Source organism: Salmo salar, chromosome ssa26, assembly GCF_905237065.1.
Source record: "Salmo salar chromosome ssa26, Ssal_v3.1, whole genome shotgun sequence".
NCBI classification, from domain to species: Eukaryota; Metazoa; Chordata; class Actinopteri; order Salmoniformes; family Salmonidae; genus Salmo; species Salmo salar.
This window is the reverse complement of record NC_059467.1, coordinates 3,919,474-3,941,947: the sequence shown is the minus strand read 5'-3', so window position 1 is coordinate 3,941,947 and position 22,474 is coordinate 3,919,474. Positions and strand designations below refer to the sequence as shown.

Here is a 22,474-nt window from a genome sequence, read left to right as displayed (position 1 = left end):
TAGAATATGCATATAATTATTAGCTTTGGATAGAAAACACTCCGAAGTTTCTAAAACTGTTTGAATGGTGTCTGTGAGTATAACAGAACTCATTTGGCAGGCCAAAACCTGAGAAGATTCCATGCAGGAAGTGCCCTGTCTGACAATTTCTTGGCCTTCTTGATTATCTCTATCCAATACAGGGGATCTCTGCTGTTACGTGACACTTCCTACGGCTATCAGAAGGCGGCAAAAAGCTGAATCGTGGCTTTGCAGGCTCTGGCTGAAAAACATTAGTGCGTTTGGATAGTGGCCAGTCACAGTACTATGAAACTGAGGCGCATGCACGAGTCGACTCCATTGTTTATTTTATCTCTCTTTGAATGAAAACCACCACTCCCGGTCGGAATATTATCGCTTTTTTACGAGAAAAATGGCATTAAAATAGATTTTAAACAGCGGTTGACATGCTTCGAAGTACGGTAATGGAATATTTAGAATTTTTTTGTCACGAAATGCGTCGTGCGCGTGACCCTTATTTACACTTCGGATAGTGTCTTGAACGCACGAACAAAACGCCGCTATTTGGATATAACTATGGATTATTTTGAACCAAACCAACATTTGTTATTGAAGTAGCAGTCCTGGGAGTGCATTCTGACGAAGAACACCAAAGGTAATCAAACTTTTCTAATAGTAAATCGGAGTTTGGTGAAGGCTAAACTTGCTGGGTGTCTAAATAGCTAGCCCTGTGATGCCGGGCTATGTACTCAGAATATTGCAAAATGTGCTTTCACCGAAAAGCTATTTTAAAATCGGACACCTCGATTGCACAAAGGAGTTCTGTATCTATAATTCTTAAAATAATTATTATGTTTTTTGTGAACGTTTATCGTGAGTAATTTAGTAAATTCACCGGAAGTGTTCAGTGGGAATGCTAGTTCTGAACGTCACATGCTAATGTAAAAAGCTGGTTTTTGATATAAATATGAACTTGATTGAACAAAACATGCATGTATTGTATAACATAATGTCCTAGGGTTGTCATCTGATGAAGATCATCAAAGGTTAGTGCTGCATTTAGCTGTGGTTTTGTTTTTTGTGACATTATATGCTAGCTTGAAAAATGGGTGTCTGATTATTTCTGGCTGGGTACTCTGCTGACATAATCTAATGTTTTGCTTTCGCTGTAAAGCCTTTTTGAAATCGGACAGTGTGGTTAGATAAAGGAGAGTCTTGTCTTTAAAATGCTGTAAAATAGTCATATGTTTGAAAAATTGAAGTTTTTGTATTTTTGAGGAATTTGTAATTCGCGCCACGCCTATCATTGGATATTGGAGCAGGTGTTCCGCTAGCGGAATGTCTAGATGTACCAGAGTGACTATTCCTCTCAAAGTTGGATGTAGAATATTCAAAAATATAACTGGATCAGGCCTGGTAGGCAGACATACAGACAGGGCAGACCCAGGGTTCATACGGTCTCTAAACGTTCTTCAAACCTCTATTTAACTGGATCAGGCCCGGCAGATAGACAGGGCAGGCCAAGTGTGAGTTCCAAATGGTACCTTATTCTCTATGTAGTGCACTACGTTGACAATGGTCCATAGGGTCTCAAAACGTTCTACAAACCTCTATATAACAGGATCAGGCCTGGCAGGCATACGGACAGGGAAGGCCAAGATTGAGTTCCAAATGCACCTTATTCTCTTTGTAGTGTACTACATTGACAAGGCTCCATAGGGTGTCTAAATGCTCTCCAAACATCTATATGTCATGTCTTTGTTATCATTAAATTGAAGACTTATTTTATCAAATCAATTCTCTGTAATTATTATTAAATGATTAAACTAATCATGTAAATGTAATTAACTAGGAAGTCGGGGCACCAAGGAAAATCTTCAGATTACAAAGTTTGAATTTTCCTAAAATAACTCTTCAGATATTTTAATATCTGATCAATTAGTCTTCTAATTAATTAATTATTCTTTACCTCACGTTAGTCTCATTCCGAACATCGTAAATCGTTGGTTGTCTGCATGAACCCAGCCTTTACTATGAATCACCCATACATCAATTGTCTTAATCATTTATTTACTAACTAAATAATCACAGAAATGCTAAACCTCTCTGGGGCAGGCGGGACAAATTCGTCCCACCTACGCAACAGCCAGTCTAATCCAGTGGCGCGATTTTCAAATACCTTAAAAAATCCTATTACTTTAATTTCTCAAACATATGACTATTTTACAGCTATTTAAAGACAAGACTCTCATTAATCTAACCACACTGTCCGATTTCAAAAAGGCTTTACAACGAAAGCAAAACATTAGATTATGTCAGCAGAGTACCAAGCCAGAAATAATCAGACACCCATTTTTCAAGCTAGCATATAATGTCACAAAAACCCAGAAGACAGCTAAATGCAGCACTAACCTTTGATGATCTTCATCAGATGACAACCCTAGGACATTATGTTATACAATACATGCATGTTTTGTTCAATCAAGTTCATATTTATATCAAAAACCAGCTTTTTACATAAGCATGTGACGTTCAGAACAACCTTCCCCCCTAGCAAACTTCCGGCGAATTCACTAACAATTTACTAAATTACTCACGATAAACGTTCACAAAAAGCATAACAATTATTTTAAGATTTATAGATACAGAACTCCTCTATGCACTCGATATGTCCGATTTTAAAATAGCTTTTTGGTGAAAGCACATTTTGCAATATTCTAAGTACATAGCCCAGCCATCACAGGCTAGCTATTTAGACACCCGGCAAGTTTAGCACTCACCAATATCAGATTTACTATTACAAAAGTTTGATTACCTTTTGTTGTCTTCGTCAGAATGCACTCCCAGGACTGATACTTCATAACAAATGTTGGTTTGGTCCAAAATAATCCATCGTTATATCCGAATAGCGGCGTTTTGTTTGTGCGTTCCAGAAACTATCCGAAATGGTAAATCAGGGTTGCACGCATGGCGCAATTCGTGACAAAAAAAATCTAAATATTCCATTACCGTACTTCGAAGCATGTCAACTGCTGTTTAAAATCCATTTTTATGCAATTTTTCTCATAAAAAAGCGATAATATTCCGACCGGGAATGTCCATTTAGCTAAACAGAGGAAAGAAAACAAAGCTTTCGGTCGACGCGGGCACGAGCCTGAGTCTCACAGTACTGTAACCAGCCACTACCCAAACGCGCTACTTTGTTTCAGCCAGAGCCTGCAAAGCCACGATTCAGCATTTTGCCGCCTTCTGAGAGCCTATGGCAGCCGTAGGAAGTGTCACGGGACAGCTAAGATCCTCACTCTTCAATAAACAGAGACAAGAAGAACGACACCTTGTCAGACAGGCCACTTCCTGCATGAAATCTTCTCAGGTTTTTGCCTGCCATATGAGTTCTGTTATACTCACAGACACCATTCAAACAGTTTTAGAAACTTTAGGGTGTTTTCTATCCAAAGCCAATAATTATATGCATATTATAGTTACTGGGCAGGAGTAGTAACCAGATTAAATCGGTACGTTTTTTATCCAGCCGTGTCAATACTGCCCCCTAGCCCTAACAGGATAAACAAACAAACAGTAAATATGGTTACAAGGAAATGATAGGGGAGGTTCCCTAGTGGGCTAAGCTGATATGACAGCTTGATGGACATTCTCTGTTAACATTCTCCAAATCTCTATATAACTGGATCAGGCCTGGCAGGCATGCAGACTCATGAGGCCCAAATGGTACCTTATTCTCTATGTAGTGCACTACTTTGACAAGGGTCCATAGGGTCTCTAAACGGTCTCCAAACCTCTATAAAACTGGATTAGGCCTGGCAGGCAGACAGGGCAGGTCCAGCGTTAGTTCCAAAGTGACACCTTATTCTCTGTGTAGTGTACTTCTTTGACAAGGGTCCTTCGGTTCTCTAAACTTTCACCAAACCTTTATAATTCTGGATCAGGCCAGGCAGGCAGGCAGGCAGACAGGGCAGTGTGATTTCCAAACGGTACCTTATTCTCTGTGTAGTGCACAACTTTGACAATAGTCCATAGTGTCTCTAAACGTTCTCCATACCTGTAAATAACTGGATAAGGCCTGGCACACAGACAAGGCAGGCCCAGAGTGAGTTCCAAATGGTACCCTATTCTCTATGTAGTGCACTTCTTTGACAATGGTCCACAGGGTCGCTAAACGTTCTCCAAACCTCTACGTAAATGGATCATGCCTGGCAGACATGAGAGGCCCAGCGTGAGTTCCAAGTGGCACCTTATTCTGTGTGTAGTGCACTACTTAGACAAGGCTCCATAAGGTGTCTAACAGTTCTCCAAACCTCTATATAACAGGATCAGGCTTTGAAGGCTGACAGACAGTGCATGCCCAGAGTGAGTTCCAAATGGAACCTAATTCTCTATGTAGTGCACTACTTTGACAAGGGTCCCTAGGGTCTGTAAACGTTCTCCAAAACTCTAAATAACTGGATCAGGCCTGGCAGGTAGACACACAGGGCAGGCCCAGAGTGAGTTCCAAATGGTACGTTATTCTCTATTTAGTGCATTATTTTGACAAGGGTCCATAGGGTATCTCAAAGTTTTACAAACCTCTAAATAACTGGATCATGGCTGGCAGGCACACAGGGCAGGCCCAGAGTAGCCTAGTGGTTTGAGCGTCGGACTAGTAACCGAAAGGTTACAAGATTGAATCAATGAGCTGACAAGGTAAAAATCTGCCGTTCTTCCCATGAACAAGGCAGTTAACCAACTGTTCCTAGGCTGTCATTGAAGATAAGAATTTGTTCTTAACTGACTTGCCTAGTTAAATGAAGGTAAATTAAAAAAGAGTGAGATCCAAATGGTACCTTATTCTTTGTGTAGTGCACTGCTTTGACTAGGGTCTCCAAAAGTTCTCCAACACTTTATATAACTGGATCAGGCCAGGCAGACAGGTAGAAATGGGAGGCCCAGTGTGAATTCCAAATGGCACCTTATTCTCTGTGCAGTGTAGTCATTTGACAAGGGTCCAGAGGGTCTCTAAATGTTCTCTAAACCTCTATATAACTGGATCAGGCCTGGCAGGTAGACACACAGAGCAGGCTCAGACTAAGTTCCAAATGGTACCTTATTCTCTATTTAGTGCATTATTTTGACAAGGGTCCAAAGGGTCTTTAAACGTTCTCCAAACATCTAAATAACTGGATCAGGCCTGGCAAGTAGACAGGGCAGGCCCAGAATGAGTTCCAAATGGTACCTTATTCTCTATGTAGTGCACTACTTTGACAAGGGTCCATAGGGTCTCTAAAAGTTCTCCAAACCTCTATATAACTGGATCAGGCTTGGCAGGTAGCCTATTAGGGCAGGCCAAGAGTGAGTTCCAAATGGTACCTTACTCTCTGTGTAGTGCTCTCCTTTGACAATGGTTCATAGGGTCTCTAAACCTTCTCCAAACCTTTATATAACTGGATCAGGCCTGGCAGGCAGACAGGGCACACCCAGAGTGATTTCCAAATGCTACCTTATTCTCTATGTACTGCAATACCTTGACAAGGGTCCATAAGGTCTCTAAACGTTCTCCAAACCTCAATATAACTGGATCAGGCCTGGCATGTAGACAGACAGGGTTGGCCCAGAGTTAGTTCCAAATGTTACCTTATTCTCTATGTATTGCACTACTTTGACAAGGGTCCATAGGGTCTCCAAATGTTCTCCAAATCTCTCTCCCCTCTCTCCCCTCTCTCCCCTCTCCTCTCTCTCCTCTCTCAAAATGTATTTATTAATGTATACACTACCACTTCAAAGACGAAGGAACTCTCCTACGTGTGGATGCAAGAACTACAATTAATGGTGAAACTACATTTAACTTCTTGTCAATTCAGAAAGTAAACCAAATGTTCCTAATTAAAAAACATTGAAATGGAATCAACCCCAACCCTGTTATGGAGCTACAACATTAAAAAAATATTTGATAGCAAATGGAGCTCATTTACAGTTAACTGCCAAAATTAAGGAAACACTACAGAATATATTGAAAGCAGGTGCTTCCAAACAGGTGTGGTTCCTGAGTAATTTAAGCAATTAAAACGTGTGATTATGCATAGGGTCATGTATACAAATGCACAGTTGTCCATTGTTTTGTATACCATAACTGTGTTATAGCTTTACACCCCCTTGCTATATTTTGGATGAAGAGTTACCTCTCTAACAGAACCACAGAGGGTGTTATTTAATGGAAGTCTCTCTAAAATAATCCAGTTAGATTCATGAATTCCCCAGGGAAGCTGTCTAGGCCCCTTACTTCTTTCAATATTTTCTTTGAGTAAAGCCAGTGTGTCTATGTATGCGGATGACTCAACACTATACATGTCAGCTACTACAGCGACTGAAACACTTAACAAAGAGATGCAGTTATATTCAGAATGGGTGGCAAGGAATAAATTAACCTAAATATTTCAAAACCTAAAAGCATTGTATTTGGGACGAATCATTCACTTAACTCTAAACCTCACTGAAATCTTGTAATGAATAATCTGGAAATTGAGAAAGTTGAGGTGACTAAACTGTTTGGAGTAACCGTGGATTGTAAACTGTCATGGTCAAAACATATTGATACAACAGTAGCTAAGATTCAGAGGGGTTGGGTTAAATGCGGAAGACACATTTCAGTTGAAGGCATTCAGTTGTACAACTGACTAGGTATCCCCCTTTCCCTTTCCCTAAGATGGGGCGAAGTCTCTCCATAATAAAGTTCTGCTCTGCCTTCTTAACAGCACTATCAACAAGGCAAGTCCTACAGGCCCTAGTTTTGTCGCACCTAGACTAATGTTAAGCAATTTGGTCTGGTGCCACAAAGAGGGACTTAGGAAAATTGAAATTGGTTCAGAACAGGGCAGCACGGCTGGCCCTTGGATGTACACAGAGAGCTAACATTAATAATATGCATGATTCCCTGTGGCTCAGTTGGTAGAGCATTGTGTTTGCAACTTCAGCATGATGTGTGCAACGCCAGGGTTGTGGGTTCGATTCCCACGGGGGGCCAGTACAAAAAAAAATGCATGAAATGAAATGTATACATTCATAGAGCCATGACTACATGGAACCTTATTCCACATCAAGTAACTCATGCAAGCAGTAAAATATGATTTAAAAAAACAGATAAAAATGCACCTTATGGAACAGCGGGGACTGTGAATAGACACAAAGAAAGGCATAGACATATGCATACACACACAAGATAACATATGCACTATACATACACATGGATTTTGTGTTGTAGATATATGGTAGTAGAGTTGTGGCCTGAGGGCACACACTTAATGTGTTGTGAAATCTGTTGTGAATGTATTGTAATGTTTTTAAAATGTTATAACTGCCTTCATTTTGCTGGACCCCAGGAAGAGTAGCTGCTGCCTAGCTAATTGGGATCCATAATAAATACAAATACCATGGCTAGAAGAAGATGTCTCAGTGACTTTGAAAGAGGTGTCTCAAAGGAGAATAGGGGGTTTAAAGTGTGTGTGTGTGTGTGTGTGTGTGTGTGTGTGTGTGTGTGTGTGTGTGTGTGTGTGTGTGTGTGTGTGTGTGTGTGTGTGTCAGTCACCAGATCTCAACCTAATTGAACACTTATAGGAGATTCTGTAGCGGCGCCTGAGACAACGTTTTCCACCACCATCAACAACCCAACGTTGTTGCCACGTCATTTCAACCCAAAAACGAATTGGATTTGCAAAAAGTAATCAACTTAAGGGCATTTTGTCTTTTTTCACCCAACTTTTAACCTAAATACAATGACATGTTGAAATGTTTGGATTTATTTTTTGAAATCACTTTAGTTGACAACTCAACAAAATGTAAATCAAAACTAGACGTTCAACTGGCATTTGTGCTTAGTGTCAAAACACCAAATGAATGGTGTTGGATCCCTCCAATAGAGTTCCAGACACTTGTATAATCTATGCCAAGGTGCATTGAGTCTGTTCTGGTGACCCAACACCTTATTAAGACACTATGTTGGTGTTTCCTTTATTTTGGCAGTTACCTGTATGTCATAGAGCAGTCTTTGAACAACTACTGGACTTGTTTTGAATGGCTGTTTGAAATGTTATGATTTCTGTATTACCTTATCATCATCATGCTTATTTGACAATTTCTTTGTCGAGGTTTGTATCCTGTCATCACTGCAGGCAGTACCGCTACAGTAGACAATGTGAGTAGTGACTAAGAAATACATTTTATTCTTTGAATATTACCTATATTATGACCCCAATGTCTTTACCTTACTCAATGTTACATACGGTATATGAATGTGAATTCAACCGGCTAAATGGTAGAAGGTTGGCTAAAACAAAACATCGGGGATTTGTGTTCTGATTCAATATTCTACATTGTTAAATTCTGAAGTATCGTTAGGATGTTCGAGTTGGCATCAAACTGGTGAAAAGTGGCTTTTATGAGAGGTGTGTGTGTGTGTGTGTGTGTGTGTGTGTGTGTGTGTGTGTGTGTGTGTGTGTGTGTGTGTGTGTGTGTGTGTGTGTGTGTGTGTGTGTGTGTGTGTGTGTGTGTGTGTTTGTGTTCATGCTCATAGTGTGCTACATCCTTCAGGATAGGTTTATGTGATGCAGGTGGTAGGTAATTGACTACACATATACACACACACACAAACACGTGGGCGCACACACACACGCACACACACAGACATGGGCGCGTGCACAGCACACACACAGAGAGTCCAGGTACCATGCACAAACTTTCTTCTCACTCCCATTTTTCTCAGTGTGTGTAGCATTGTGAAAAGCCTCTTTGTGTCTCCATTCAGGACTTGGAGGAGCACCTCATGTTTTGTCTAAAAGAAGAAGAACAAGAACAAGAATCACTGACATACTCTGGTAAGGCTTTTTATGTCTCATCAGATCATAGTATTTCAGGGCCCTTGTTCATAAAGCCTCTGAGTAGGAGTGCTGATCTAGGATCAGGTCCTCTCAGTCCATGTAATCAGAGTAGGAGTGCTGATCTAGGATCAGGTCCTCTCGGCCCATGTAAATGTATTCATTATAATCTAAAAGGCCAAACTGATCCTAGATCTTACTCTGAGACGCTTTATGAATACAGGGCCAGGTGTATCATGAAATAATTCACACAAAATGAATTTCACAGTGAATGTGGCCTATAACTTCCTTCCTATCATAGATTATTATGTTTGTAACTGAACCTAGAAGGAAAAGAGAGAGAGAGAGTTGAAGTGTCAGACTTTGACGCTGCTCAGGTGAGGAGACCTCATCTGCAGGATCTAATTGGCGAACGGAAAAGGAAGATTTAAGCTAGCAGACTCCACAAGGGCACCATTACTGTACTGTACTTCAGAAAACCACACACTTCTCTCTATCTCTCTTTTGCGTACTCTCACCACTTCTCTCTCTCTCTCTCTCTCTCTCTTCTAGTCACTCTCCCTCTTTCCTTTCCTTGTCTCCCCTAGCCATAATCTCTCCACAGAATGTAGGATCATGTTTCTGCTTGCTGGCCTCCACTGGGCCCTTCCACACATTTCCCGGAGTCCTTTCTCTGCATTGGCACAGATATGGGATCAGCTTACCATTCCCCAGATGCTTACCTTTACCATTTGAAGAGAAAACACAAAACTCACCTTAGATCAGGGTCTAGTGGTACTGGGTTTGGCTAACCTTTGGTTGGAGACGGTGTGAACATCCTGCGAGTTAATGATTGGCTGGTGAACATCCTGCGGGTTAATGATTGGCTGGTGTGAGCTGCGTCCTAAATGGCCCCTTATTTCCTACATAGTGCATTATCAGCCCTGGACAAAGGTAGCGCCCTATGCAGGGAATAGGGTGACATTTAGGAATCACACATGTTTCTGGGTAAGAATGTTGTGGCTGCATGCTCAGGGCTCGGGGTTTAACACTTGGCACTGGCAGCTTTAATTGTAATATCCCGCGGTCGGTGTTGTTTTCACCCTGTATGGTTAAGCCATTTTAGTGACTAAAATGTGTGTGCATGTTTGTGTGTCAATGGGTCTGTGTGTGTGTGTACATTTTATGTATGTGTTACCAGATTTACTAGTCTCTCTGTTCTTTGTATTGGTTACCACACATACACTATCTCACACACAACTGTAGTGGAATAAAGTGGACACACACATGCAATCAATTTGAATTCCTCATCACAAATACCAAACATGACATTTGTCAGGCTCTCAAGCATTACAAATGACCTCCAGTATTTTTGTTAACAAGTTTGTGGAGTATGACAAGTACCCAAAAAGCAATATGTATCCCTGAAATATGGTGCTCTGACTGCACTTAATTTGGTAGCTAATAGATAAACATTACTCCAGTAGATGAAGTTTCAGTCAGGGAATGAGGAATCTGGAGTGTAGTTTAAATGGTCTTCCTGTTCCTCTCTTGATAAGCTGGCTCTTTATTGCTCTTTACCTCCAATTAACGCATGCCGCTCTCTAACCCTCTGTCCCTATCCCTTTGCCCCCTCTTGCTACTACTCTCTCTCCTTTTGTTTGCTCTCATCCTCCTCTACACCTTGATTTTTCCTCACCCCCCCTCCTCCCTCTGCCCTCCCTTCATCCTCCCTCCACCCTCCCTTCATCCTCCCTCCGCCCTCCCTCCCTCCATCCTACCTCCCTCCCTCCACCCTCCCTCCACCCCCACCCCCGGGAAAGAAAGCAAGTTGTTAAAGTGCCAGACTTTGACGCTCCCTCATTCCTCTCCTCGTCTCCTCTTAAGGTTTTTGTCTGAAGGGTTGTTGCAGCCAACTGTAGTGGAATAGAGTGAACACACAGTGTCTCTGTTTTTAACTCTCGATCAGACCTCCAGGGGGAGTACAAACTGTGTTTGGATATAGAATACTGCACTGGCAACTTGGTGTGTGTCAGAGTCTCTGAGAGTCTATTGGTTTCTTTGTGCTGCTGCTGCCTGTTTCCACTTTACTGACATGGCAATCTTCCTTGAAACCCCTCTGTTTCTCAGTCACTATCCTCTCCAAGAGCTTTCTTCCTTCCTGAAGACTGCTGAAGACTCTGGTTATGTCTACTTTGACCCTATGGGCCCTGGTCAAAAATAGTTCACTATATCAGGAATATGGTGTCATTTAGGATCCAGCCTCTCTCTGAGGACTCATTTAGAACATTCCTCTGTGCATATGAGTGGTTTGGCTGTGTGTTTAGTGAGTAGTGTTGTGCCCTGGGCTTGTGGGGGGGGTGGGGGGGTGGGGGGTGTAGTGTTGCCGTGTGTGTTGTGTTCTCCACACAGCGTTAACTCTAGGACTGAGATTAATTCTTGTCTGACTCTAACTGACCTCCTTGTGGATTCCTCAGGTCAGAACCAGCTGTCTGGCCCTGTGTTTGTCTTTCAAGATGATCTGAGGCGGGCACTCCTCTCTACTCTGTTTCTCTCTCTTTCCTTCTCCTTTAGTCATTTTTATCCCTCAGTCACTCGTTCCTCCTCCCCTCATGTTCTGGTCTCTCCCCCTCTCTGCTGAGCATGGTGGGTGAGTGAGGAAAAAGGAAAAAAAGAGAGACTGGACGGGAGAGGGTAGGATAGAGTGAGGGTTGGGGAAGAAGGGAGAAAAAAGAGAAAAGGAGGAGAAGAAGGAAAGAGAGACTGGACGGGAGAGGGTAGGTTAGAGCTAGGGTTGGGGAAGAAGGGAGAAACAAGATAAAATAAGGAAATAAAGAGAGACTGGACAGGAGAGGGTAGGATAGAGCTAGGGTTGGGGAAGAAGGGAGAAACAAGATAAAATAAGGAAATAAAGAGAGACTGGACAGGAGAGGGTAGGATAGAGTGAAGGCTGGAGAAAAAAATGAAAAGAAGGAAAGAAAGAGAGACTGGACAGGAGAGGGTAGGATAGAGCGAATGTTGGGGAAGAAGGAGAAAAAAGAGAAAAAGATGAGAAGGTGAGAAAGAGAGACAGGACGGGATAGGGTAAGATAGAGTGAGGGTTAGGGAAGAAAAGGAAAATAAGAAAAGGAGGAAGAGAAGGTGAGAAAGAGCGACTGGATGGGAGACGGTAGGATAGAGCGAGGGTTGGGGAAGAAGGGAGAAAAAAGAGACAAGGAGGAAGAGAATGAAAGAGAGGCTGGATGGGAGAGGGTAGAATAGAGTGAGGGTTGGGGAAGAAGGGATAAAAAAGAGAAATGGAGGAGGAGAAGGCGAGAAAGAGAGACTCGACGGGAGAGGGTAGGATAGAGCGAAGGTTGGGGAAGAAAAGGAGGTGGAGAAGGCAAGAACGCAAGAGAAAAAAGAGACAAAGAAAGCAGTCTCGATATGCTAGATGATTTGGAGTTTTGATGGGGACAGGGTAGAAGGGGCGTTTGGAGTCGGAGACGGGGGAGGGGGAGTTGTAGGAACATGCTGGCTTACTGCTGATGTGAGTGTCTGCACTCTGCTGAGACTCAGACGGAGTAAACTAGCACAACATCAGTCCAACCAAGACTCCTGAACTGAAGAACACACTGAATGTACAAGAGATAGTCAGGAATATCCAACCTGGAGGAAAATTGAAGTTCAGTAAAATATGTTTCTTTTTTAAATTAAAAACAAAGGTGTTTTGGTGTTAAAGCCTTGGTCAGGCAGCAGGGTGCTCTGAGACTCATAGACGAAACACAGAGTCATGGATTCATACTCTGACTCTCCTTTTAACTACTCCTGGCCCTCTTTCCCCAAGACGAGCATACGCAAGAAGATGGACAAGCAAGGTAACACTGGGACTATTTGACATATTTTCATTTAATTTTATGAAACCTTTATTCATCCAGGTTGGTCCGGATTAAATGTATTTTCAAGAAAGACCTTGGAGTCTCCTATGCTTTAACTGTCCATTGATTGCAATTTACATTGATGGTTAGATGTGGTTCAATGGATTGTGAGAAGATCACTTTCCATCTGGTCTAAATGCTTGAATTTGGAATCTTTTTCAGAATGTGTTTTCCCTTTCCAATGTTTTCCCTTAGTGGAACATCTCCTTGAAAACAATCTGGTCACTGACATGTTGAGAGCAATGTCCAAAGATTTGTGACTGCATCCTTACTTTGTTGCAGAGTATGACCGAGTTGAAGGGATAGTTCACCCAAATTACAAAATGACATATTGGTTTCCTTACACTGTAAGCAGTCTATAGACAAGGTATAACAGCCATCAATGCTTTGGTTTTGATTACCTTGATACTGTCTCCAAATGCTTTTTATTTTTGCCCCACAACCCATTCCAGTCAATATCCCAGATATTATGTTCTGTTTGTAATTAGTTGGTATATAGCAGAAGCTGTGCAGTAAGTCTGTTTCCTTACCTATCCTTCATGTCCCTAAGTCATACAAGGTTTACAGGAAAGCTTGGAGTGATAGTCACAATGTTATATTCCACAAAGACATCAGCAGAATGAAGAATGATATTCACAGTCTTTTTGGCAGTGATGTTTCAATGTTTTTCTTATTATTAGTACCCATATTTAGCTGTATACAGTTGCAGTGAGAGTGTGTTTGCTAATGATGTAACTGGGATAGCTGACAACTAATAGTGGAATGTCAGACATTCTGTCTAGGATAATGGATTGGCTTGCATCTTGTGGACAGACGTCTCAGGCCAGATCACACGCACTTCCTATGCTGGCAGGGAGAGCATAAATGTTGCCCTCTACGTGACTGTTGTACTTCATTGACAGTGACTGACACTGTCTGTGGCTACTCAACCCATTTGAACAATTTGTATTTTCTTACTATAAGTGATTTCCCTGATCAGCTGCTTTACTGAGGAATGTTTTCTTGCAATGACTGTGATATTTGGTTGTCTTACCTACCTTATTTTAGTTTAGTTTATTAATTCGATCATAAAAAACAAAACAAGCACACATAAAAGCCATATATGCACATGAGTAAAATCATTGAGGATTACACACAACAAAGTCTGGGATTTATTTCAATTGTGGTCATCTTGAGACAAGATGGCGAGGCAAGATCGAACATGGTTGAACACAGTATGGCAGAAAGATAATAAAACATAAAAACAAGGAAGAAGAACATCTATCTCATCATTGCAGTTACACAGAAGACATCAAACTGTTTTTTACTTTATTTTTAAAGCTGCCCAGAGAGGATGTCATTTTTATGAGCAGAGGCAACTCATTCCACACTGATGCTCCAGTATACACGTACATTTCCTAGCATTACTCCTGAACCTGTATAAGCACACATTAGCAACACCTGATCTGGTGCTGTGATTTTGTGCATCCCTAACATGGGGAAAGTAATCAGTTAGATATCTGGGTGCAGAACCATAAATACTCCTGTAAACCAAACCCAGTCTATTCTGGGACACCCTAACCTCAACATGCAGCAAGTTGAGTTTCTGAAACCAGCTCCTGCCTATGTGAGTATGTGGACTCACCTTCAATACTATCCTGATCAGTGTGTGGATTGATGAGGGAAAAAAACTATTTAACCTCTATGGGCTAGGTGGGACGCTAGCGTCCCCCCCGTGGTGCACTCCATCAACAGCAGGTGCATTTCAAGAGCGGCAAATTTGAAACCAAATAAATGTCAAAATTCAAATTTTTCAAACATACAACTAACTATCTTACACCCTTTGAAAGATAAACATCTCCTTAATCTAACCACGTTGTCCGATTTCAAAAAGGTTTTACGGCGAAAGCATAAAGTTAGATTATGTTAGGAGAGTACATTGACAATAGCTGTGTGTAATGTTTTGTCAATTCAAAGACAGGGTCACCAAAACCATAAAACCAGCTAAAATGATGCACTAACCTTTTACAATCTCCATCAGATGACACTCCTAGGACATTATGTTAGACAATGCATGCATTTTTAGTTCTATCAAGTTCATATTTATATCCAAAAACAGCGTTTTACTATGGCATTGATGTTGAGGAAATCGTTTCCCTCCAATAACCGGCAGTCAAGTCAGCGTCACAAATTAAATAATTAAAATTAGAAAACATTGGTAAAATATTATATTGTCATTTAAAGAATTATAGATTTACATCTCTTGAACGCAATCAACTTGCCAGATTTAAAAATAACCTTACTGGGAAATCACACTTTGCAATAATCTGAGCACTGCGCCCAGAAAAATACACGTTGCGATACAGACTAGCCGCCATGTTGGGGAGATCTAAAATCGAAAATACTATGTAAATAATCCATTACCTTTGATTCTCTTCATCAGATGTCACTTCCAGGTATCACAGGTCCATAACGAATGTAGTTTTGTTCAAAAAAGCTCATCATTTATGTCCAAAAATCTCCGTCTTGTTAGCACATGATCTAAGCCCGCCGGACTTCACTTCATGAACGAGGGGAAAAAATATATTTACGTTCGTTCAAAAATGTCAAACGTTGTATAGCATAAATCATTAGGGCCTTTTTAACCAGAACATGAATAATATTCAAGGTGGACGAATGCATTCTCTTTTATAACGTATTGGAACGAGGGTACCCAACATGAACTCGCGCGCCAGAGTCTAATCGGCCATCACCGTTCCATGGCTCTTGTTCGGTCAGATCTCACAGTAAAAGACTCAAAACACTTTGTAAAGGCTGGTGACATCTAGTGGAAGCAATAGGAAGTGCCAAAACATTAATCAACCCCTGTGTGTTTCAATGGCATAGGCTTAAAGGTTATTCAACACATCAGGTATCCACTTCCTGTCAGAAAATGTCTCAGGGTTTTGCCTGCCAAATGAGTTCTGTTATACTCACAGACACCATTCAAACAGTTTTAGAAACTTTAGGGTGTTTTCTATCCATATATAATAAGTATATGCATATTCTAGTTACTGGGTAGGATTAGTAACCAGATTAAATTGGGTACGTTTTTTTATCCAGCCGTGAAAATACTGCCCCCTAGCCCCAACAGGTTAATCAATTTTAGGATAAGACGGTAACGTAACAAAATGTGGAAAAGGTGAAGGGGTCTGAATACTTTCCCGAATGCAGGAGAAAATCAGGCTGCTCTTGAGTGTTCTTACACTTCTTAAAGGCCCTATTACCTGCTTGCATAGATTCTAGAATCTCATGATTAAACCAAGGGCTAGATCTCTGCTTTGCTCCTGTCTAATGGGAGCCATCACATTCACGACATCAAGGAATCTACATTTAAAGTATTCTGGGGCACTGTCTACCCTTACACTATCCAGCACAGGTGACCAGTCAATTTGACCCACTTGCTCTCTTAACCTCTATGGGCTAGGTGGGACGCTAGCGTGCCACCCGTGGTGCACTCCATCAACAGCAGGTGCATTTCAAGAGCGGCAAATTTGAATCCAAATAAATGTCAAAATTCAAATTTTTCAAACATACAACTATTTTACACCCTTTGAAAGATAAACATCTCCTTAATCTAACCACGTTTTACGATTTCAAAAAGGTTTTACGGCGAAAGCATAAATTTAGAGTATGTTAGGACAGTACATTTACAAGAGTTGTGTGTAATGTTTTGTCAAGTCAAAGACAGGGTCACCAAAACCATAAAACCAGCTAAAATGATGCACTAACCTTTTACAATCTCCATCAGATGACACTCCTAGGACATTATGTTAGACAATGCATGCATTTTTAGTTCTATCAAGTTCATATTTATATCCAAAAACAGCGTTTTACTATGGCATTGATGTTGAGGAAATCGTTTCCCTCCAATAACCGGCAGTCAAGTCAGCGTCACAAATTAAATAATTAAAATTAGAAAACATTGGTAAAATATTATATTGTCATTTAAAGAATTATAGATTTACATCTCTTGAACGCAATCAACTTGCCAGATTTAAAAATAACCTTACTGGGAAATCACACTTTGCAATAATCTGAGCACTGCGCCCAGAAAAATACGGCGTTGCGATACAGACTAGACGTCATGTTGGGGAGATCTAAAATCGAAAATACTATGTAAATAATCCATTACCTTTGATTCTCTTCATCAGATGTCACTTCCAGGTATCACAGGTCCATAACGAATGTAGTTTTGTTCAAAAAAGCTCATCATTTATGTCCAAAAATCTCCGTCTTGTTAGCACATGATCTAAGCCAGCCGGACTTCTCGTCATGAACGAGGGGGAAAAAAATATATTTACGTTCGTTCAAACATGTCAAACGTTGTATAGCATAAATCATTAGGGCCTTTTTTAACCAGAACATGAATAATATTCAAGGTGGACGAATGCATACTCTTTTATAACGTATTGGAACGAGGGTACCCAACATGAACTCGCGCGCCAGGTGTCTAATGGGACATCATCGTTCCATGGCTCTTGTTCGGTCAGATCTCCCTCCAGAAGACTCAAAACACTTTGTAAAGGCTGGTGACATCTAGTGGAAGCAATAGGAAGTGCCAAAATATTCCTCAGCCCCTGTGTTTTTCAATGGGATAGGTTTAAAGGTAATACAACACATCAGGTATCCACTTCCTGTCAGAAAATGTCTCAGGGTTTTGCCTGCCAAATGAGTTCTGTTATACTCACAGACACCATTCAAACAGTTTTAGAAACGTTAGAGTGTTTTCTATCCATATATAATAAGTATATGCATATTCTAGTTACTGGGTAGGATTAGTAACCAGATTAAATCGGGTACATTTTTTTTATCCAGACGTGCAAATGCTGCCCCCTAGCCCTAACAGGTTAACATTTCAACACAGTATTTTTGAGTCCTCTGATTCAAATAGTTGAATGCACTGATTGATTGTAAATTGCTTTTGGTAAGAGTGTCTGCTAAATGACCAAAATATAATGCAAATTACTCTTGGCCTAATCACTCTTCTAATCAAGATGAGTGAGATTATGATATTTATTTCATGGGCATGGTTAATTAACACAGGTTTGTATAGTAGCTAGGCTGTATTTCAAAAATTGTAGTCCCGAACTGCAAAGTCCACAAGTAATCCTTAATGTATGCTTATGTAATCCCATGTTTTGTTCTAGCTGAACTCCACCAGAATAAGGGCTACTGTGGTTAAATCAGTCCCTGCAGAAACGGACTGCCCGTACGCTGGTAGTCCTTTCTAAATTGGGGGGTTTGCACAGCATGATCATGACTTGGCTGATAATGGGGGCCTCGAGAAGCCGGTGTGGGCGCCTCAAGGGGATAAAATGGGCTGGTGTCTGTTAGAAATGCCCGTGTCAATATCTGTAGAGTATGGAAAGAGTTTTGTAGAATCACAGTATTTTGGCGTCAAGATATTCTCAGTTCAGCTTTGGGAGAGATCAAGTTACTGCCATGTCTGTTTCATCACTGCTGAACTCTCTTCTACTCCTGTTGCACTGCTGGATGTGATAGGCAATAACACACATTATTGCTTCATAATTGAGAATGATACTGTAAGATGATGCTGTAAGTGTTATTTCTGTTATTCATATGAAGATTAGGTGAATGGAATCCAGCCCACGGTGTATTCTTCTTAATAAAATGTTATCTGCATAAACATGACTGGCTGAATAAATGATGATATATGTCCAATTTAAGTGTTCATTTTGTGTATACAAAGTGTGTGGAAGTCAGTTTTCCTGGTTGTTTTGCACCTCTCCCATGCATCTGTGAGGTAACATCAGGTGTGCAAAAGTGTATTTCTTAATTATTTGTGAATTTGAGCTCTCCGACTGAGAAATATGTGAAAACGCTTAAACACACACATTGTAATGATCAGGATTGTTTGACTGCACAGGTGTCATAGCACAGAATAGTTGCTTGGACTTTATAGAGGTAGTTTGAACGATTTACCTATTCTCAAGAACAGTTCAAGTGAAATAATTATAGCTATCATTTAGCAGAGATTTTGTTATTTGGCACTCTCCCAATTCAATTTCCATGATGTATGCTGGTCTTGAGCAAGTAACTATTCACTCTATGACATTGTGATATTGATATTGTGACACTGTGTACTCATTTGATTTCACAATCAAATCAGGTCATTACAGTCTTGATTAACAATCCTCACAGGTGATCATTGTTTACATCTTGTGTTTTTCCAAGGGGTTACCGTAATTTCCGGACTATTGAGCGCACCTGAATATAAGCCGCACCCACAGAATTAAAAAAAAAGTGTTATTTTGAACAAATAAGCTCACCAGTCTATAAGCCGCAGGTGCCTACCGGTACATTGAAACAAATGAACTTTACACAGGCTTTAACGAAACACGGCTTGTAACAAAAAAATTATAATTAGCAGTAAGCTTTAGTTGTCTTTTTGCACTGAGTCAATTCCTCACGCTGCTGTTTCCAACGTCTTATCATCGACTCATTAAGACCAAGCTCCCGTGCAGCAGCTCTATTTCCTTTTTCAACTGCCAGATCAATCGCCTTCAACTTGAAAGCTGCATCATATGCATTTCTCCGTGTCTTTGCCATGATGAGGGTGACAAAATGACTACCGTAATCAGAAGTTTGAGAGCGCTCTATTTAATCTAAACAGTAAAAAAAAAAGTTGTTTGACCTTAACCCGTAGAAAAAAAAATTGAAAGCGGGAAAAATAAATATATTAGCTGCGTCAATGTTTAAGCCACAAAGTTCAAAGCGTGGGAAAAAAGTTGCGGCTTATAGTCCGGAAATTACGGTATTTTCTCAAATGAAGCACAAATGGAGCTCAAATGGAAAAGGCCCTTGTGACAGCTCTGCGCCCTCCCTCTCTTTCTCTCCCTCCCTCCTCCATCTCCATCTCTCGCCCGGGGGTCTGTAAGCTGGTTGGAGGGCATGCTCTGTTTTACTGGAAACTCTAGAAACCTGGCTCTAACTGCTGTCTTTGTCTTTGCCTCTGTTGGCTGTTGGAGCTCTAGCTGGGCTGATGCCCTCAACTGGAAAGTTCATGCTCATGCTATGTTGTCAAAGACAGACTCAATGCACTCTTTGATTGGTAAAAGTTTCCAATACCTTTATTGCTTTGGAATATATGAAGGATAAGAAATATCATAAAAAATATATATAATTTAATAGCTTCCATTAAATGACGTGGTACTTTGTTGTACTTTAATCAGCTTTGATTCTACCACAGACACTAGTGCTTGTCCTGTCTGAAGCTTCATCAGTAATATGAGTTGCCTATCTGTGTTATTCTCCTTGTTAACTGATGTTAAACATTCATCTCAGCTCTGACAGTAATGTTCACAGAGTCTCTGAGGTGGCTGCTGTTGTTGGCTTATAGACACAATGGGTGTCTGTCTGGCTGTGCTTTTTTATAGTCCTTATTTCAAAACCCCGTTCCACCTGCGGAACCCCTAGCCAACAGCCAATGGCATCGCACGGCGCGAAAAACAAAACCAACGAAAATACCATAATTCAATTTTCTCAAACAATCAACTATTTTACACCATTTTAAAGATAAGAATCTCGTTAATCTAACCACATTGTCCGATTTCAAAAAGGCTTTATAGCGAAAGCAAAACATTAGATTATGTTAGGAGAGTACATAGACACAAATAATCACACAGCCATTTTCCAAGCAAGCATATATGTCACATAAACCCAAACCACAGCTAAATGCAGCACTAACCTTTGATGATCTTCATCAGATGACACTCCTAGGACATTATGTTATACAATACATGCATGTTTTGTTCAATCAAGTTTATATTTATATCAAACCAGCTTTTTACATTAGCATGTGATGTTCAGAACTAGCATACCCACCGAAAACTTCCGCTGAATTTACTAAATTACTCATGACAAACGTTGACAGAATACATAACAATTATTTTAAGAATTATAGATACAGAACTCCTTTATGCAATCGCTATGTCCGATTTTAAAATAGCTTTTCGGCGAAAGCACATTTTGCAATATTCTGAGTACATAGCTCGGCCATCACAGGCTAGCTAATTTGACACCCACCAAGTTTGGATCTCACTAAACTCAGAATTACTATTAGAAAAATTGGATTACCTTTGCTGTTCTTCGTCAGAATGCACTCCCAGGATTTCTACTTCAACAACAACTGCTGTTTTGGTTCCAAATAATCCATAGTTATATCCAAATACCTCTGTTTTGTTCGTGCGTTCAGGTCACTATCCGAAGGGTAACGCGTGAGTGCATTTCGTGTAAAAAAATGTCAAAGTATTCCATTACCGTACTTAGAAGCATGTCAAACGCTGTTTAAAATCAATTTTTATGCAATTTTTCTCGTAAAATAGCAATAATATTCCACCCAGGCGACGTTGTATTCATTCAAAGGCTGAAAGAAAAAAAATGGAGAAGTCTCGTGAACGCGCATCTCAGTCTCACTGTCCCCAGGCTGACCACTTACAAACAGTGGAATGGAAGACTTAGAAAGTGTCATGTTACAGCACAGATGGTGTAATGTTGATAGAGATGCAACAGAAGGACAACAAATTGTCAGACAGGGCACTTCCTGTATGGAATCTTCTCAGGTTTTGGCCTACCATATGAGTTCTGTTATACTCACAGACACCATTCAAACAGTTTTAGAAACTTTAGAGTGTTGATCCAAATCTGCATATAAATCTACAAATTATATGCATATTCTAGTTTCTGGGCAGGAGTAGTAACCAGATTAAATCGGGTACGTTTTTTATCCGGCCGTGAAAATACTGCCCCCTATCCCAAATAAGTTAATCAGGGACATGTTGAAAATGTCAGTGAAGACACCTGCCAGTTGGTCAGCACCTGCCCGGAGCACATATCCTGATAATCCGTCTGGCCCTGCAGCCTTGTGTATGTTGACCTGTTTAAAGGTCTTACTCACGTCGGCTACAGAGAGCGTGATCACACAGTCGCCTAGAACAGCTGATGCTCTCATGCATGCCTCAGTGCTGCTTGCCTCGAAGCGAGCATAGAAGTGATTTAGCTCGTCTGGTAGGCTTGTGTCACTGGGCAGCTTGCGGCTGTGTTTCCCTTTGTAGTCTGTAATAGTTTGCAAGCCCTGCCACATAAGACGAGCGTCGGAGGCGGCGTAGTATGATTCAATCTTAGCCCTGTATTGATGCTTTGCCCGTTTGATGGTTCGTCGCAGGGCATAGCAGGATTTCTTGTAAGCTTCCGGGTTAGAGTCCCGCACCATGAAAGCGGCAGCTCTACCCTTTAGCTCAGTGCGAATGTTGCCTGTAATCCATGGCTTCTGGTTGGGGTATGTACGTACAGTCACTGTGGGGACGTTGTCCTCGATGCACTTATTGATAAAGCCAGTGACTGATGTGGTGTACTCCTCAATGCCATCTGAATAATCCCGGAACATGTTCCAGTCTGTGATAGCAAAACAATCCTGTAGTTTAGCATCTGCTTCATCTGACCACTTTTTTGTAGACCGAGTCACTGGTGCTTCCTGCTTTAATTTTTGCTTGTAAGCAGGAATCAGGAGGATAGAGTTGTGGTCGGATTTACCAAATGGAGGGCGAGGGAGAGCTTTGTACACGTCTCTGTGTGTGGAGTAAAGGTGATCTATACTTTTTTTCCCCCTCTGGTTGATGATGACTTGATCATTTGAATGCGCTGTGTAGTGCTAAGGCAAAAACAAAACCGTGCACC

General features: G+C 40.9%; 1 protein-coding gene across 3 annotated transcripts in view; it reads left to right on the top strand.

The window, feature by feature from the left end:
- LOC106587046 (rho guanine nucleotide exchange factor 28) overlaps positions 1 to 22,474 on the top strand; it is a 95,974-nt gene that overhangs the window by 1,919 nt on the left and 71,581 nt on the right. For 2 of the 3 annotated variants that reach the window (XM_045708844.1, XM_045708843.1), the window contains exons 3-4: positions 8,136 to 8,182; positions 8,792 to 8,861. In XM_045708844.1, the coding sequence (XP_045564800.1) occupies positions 8,136 to 8,182; positions 8,792 to 8,861 (117 nt within the window). Of the gene's footprint in view, positions 1 to 8,135; positions 8,183 to 8,791; positions 8,862 to 11,341; positions 12,698 to 22,474 lie in introns of those variants that run through there. The other variant, XM_014174918.2, reaches the window with a different exon arrangement.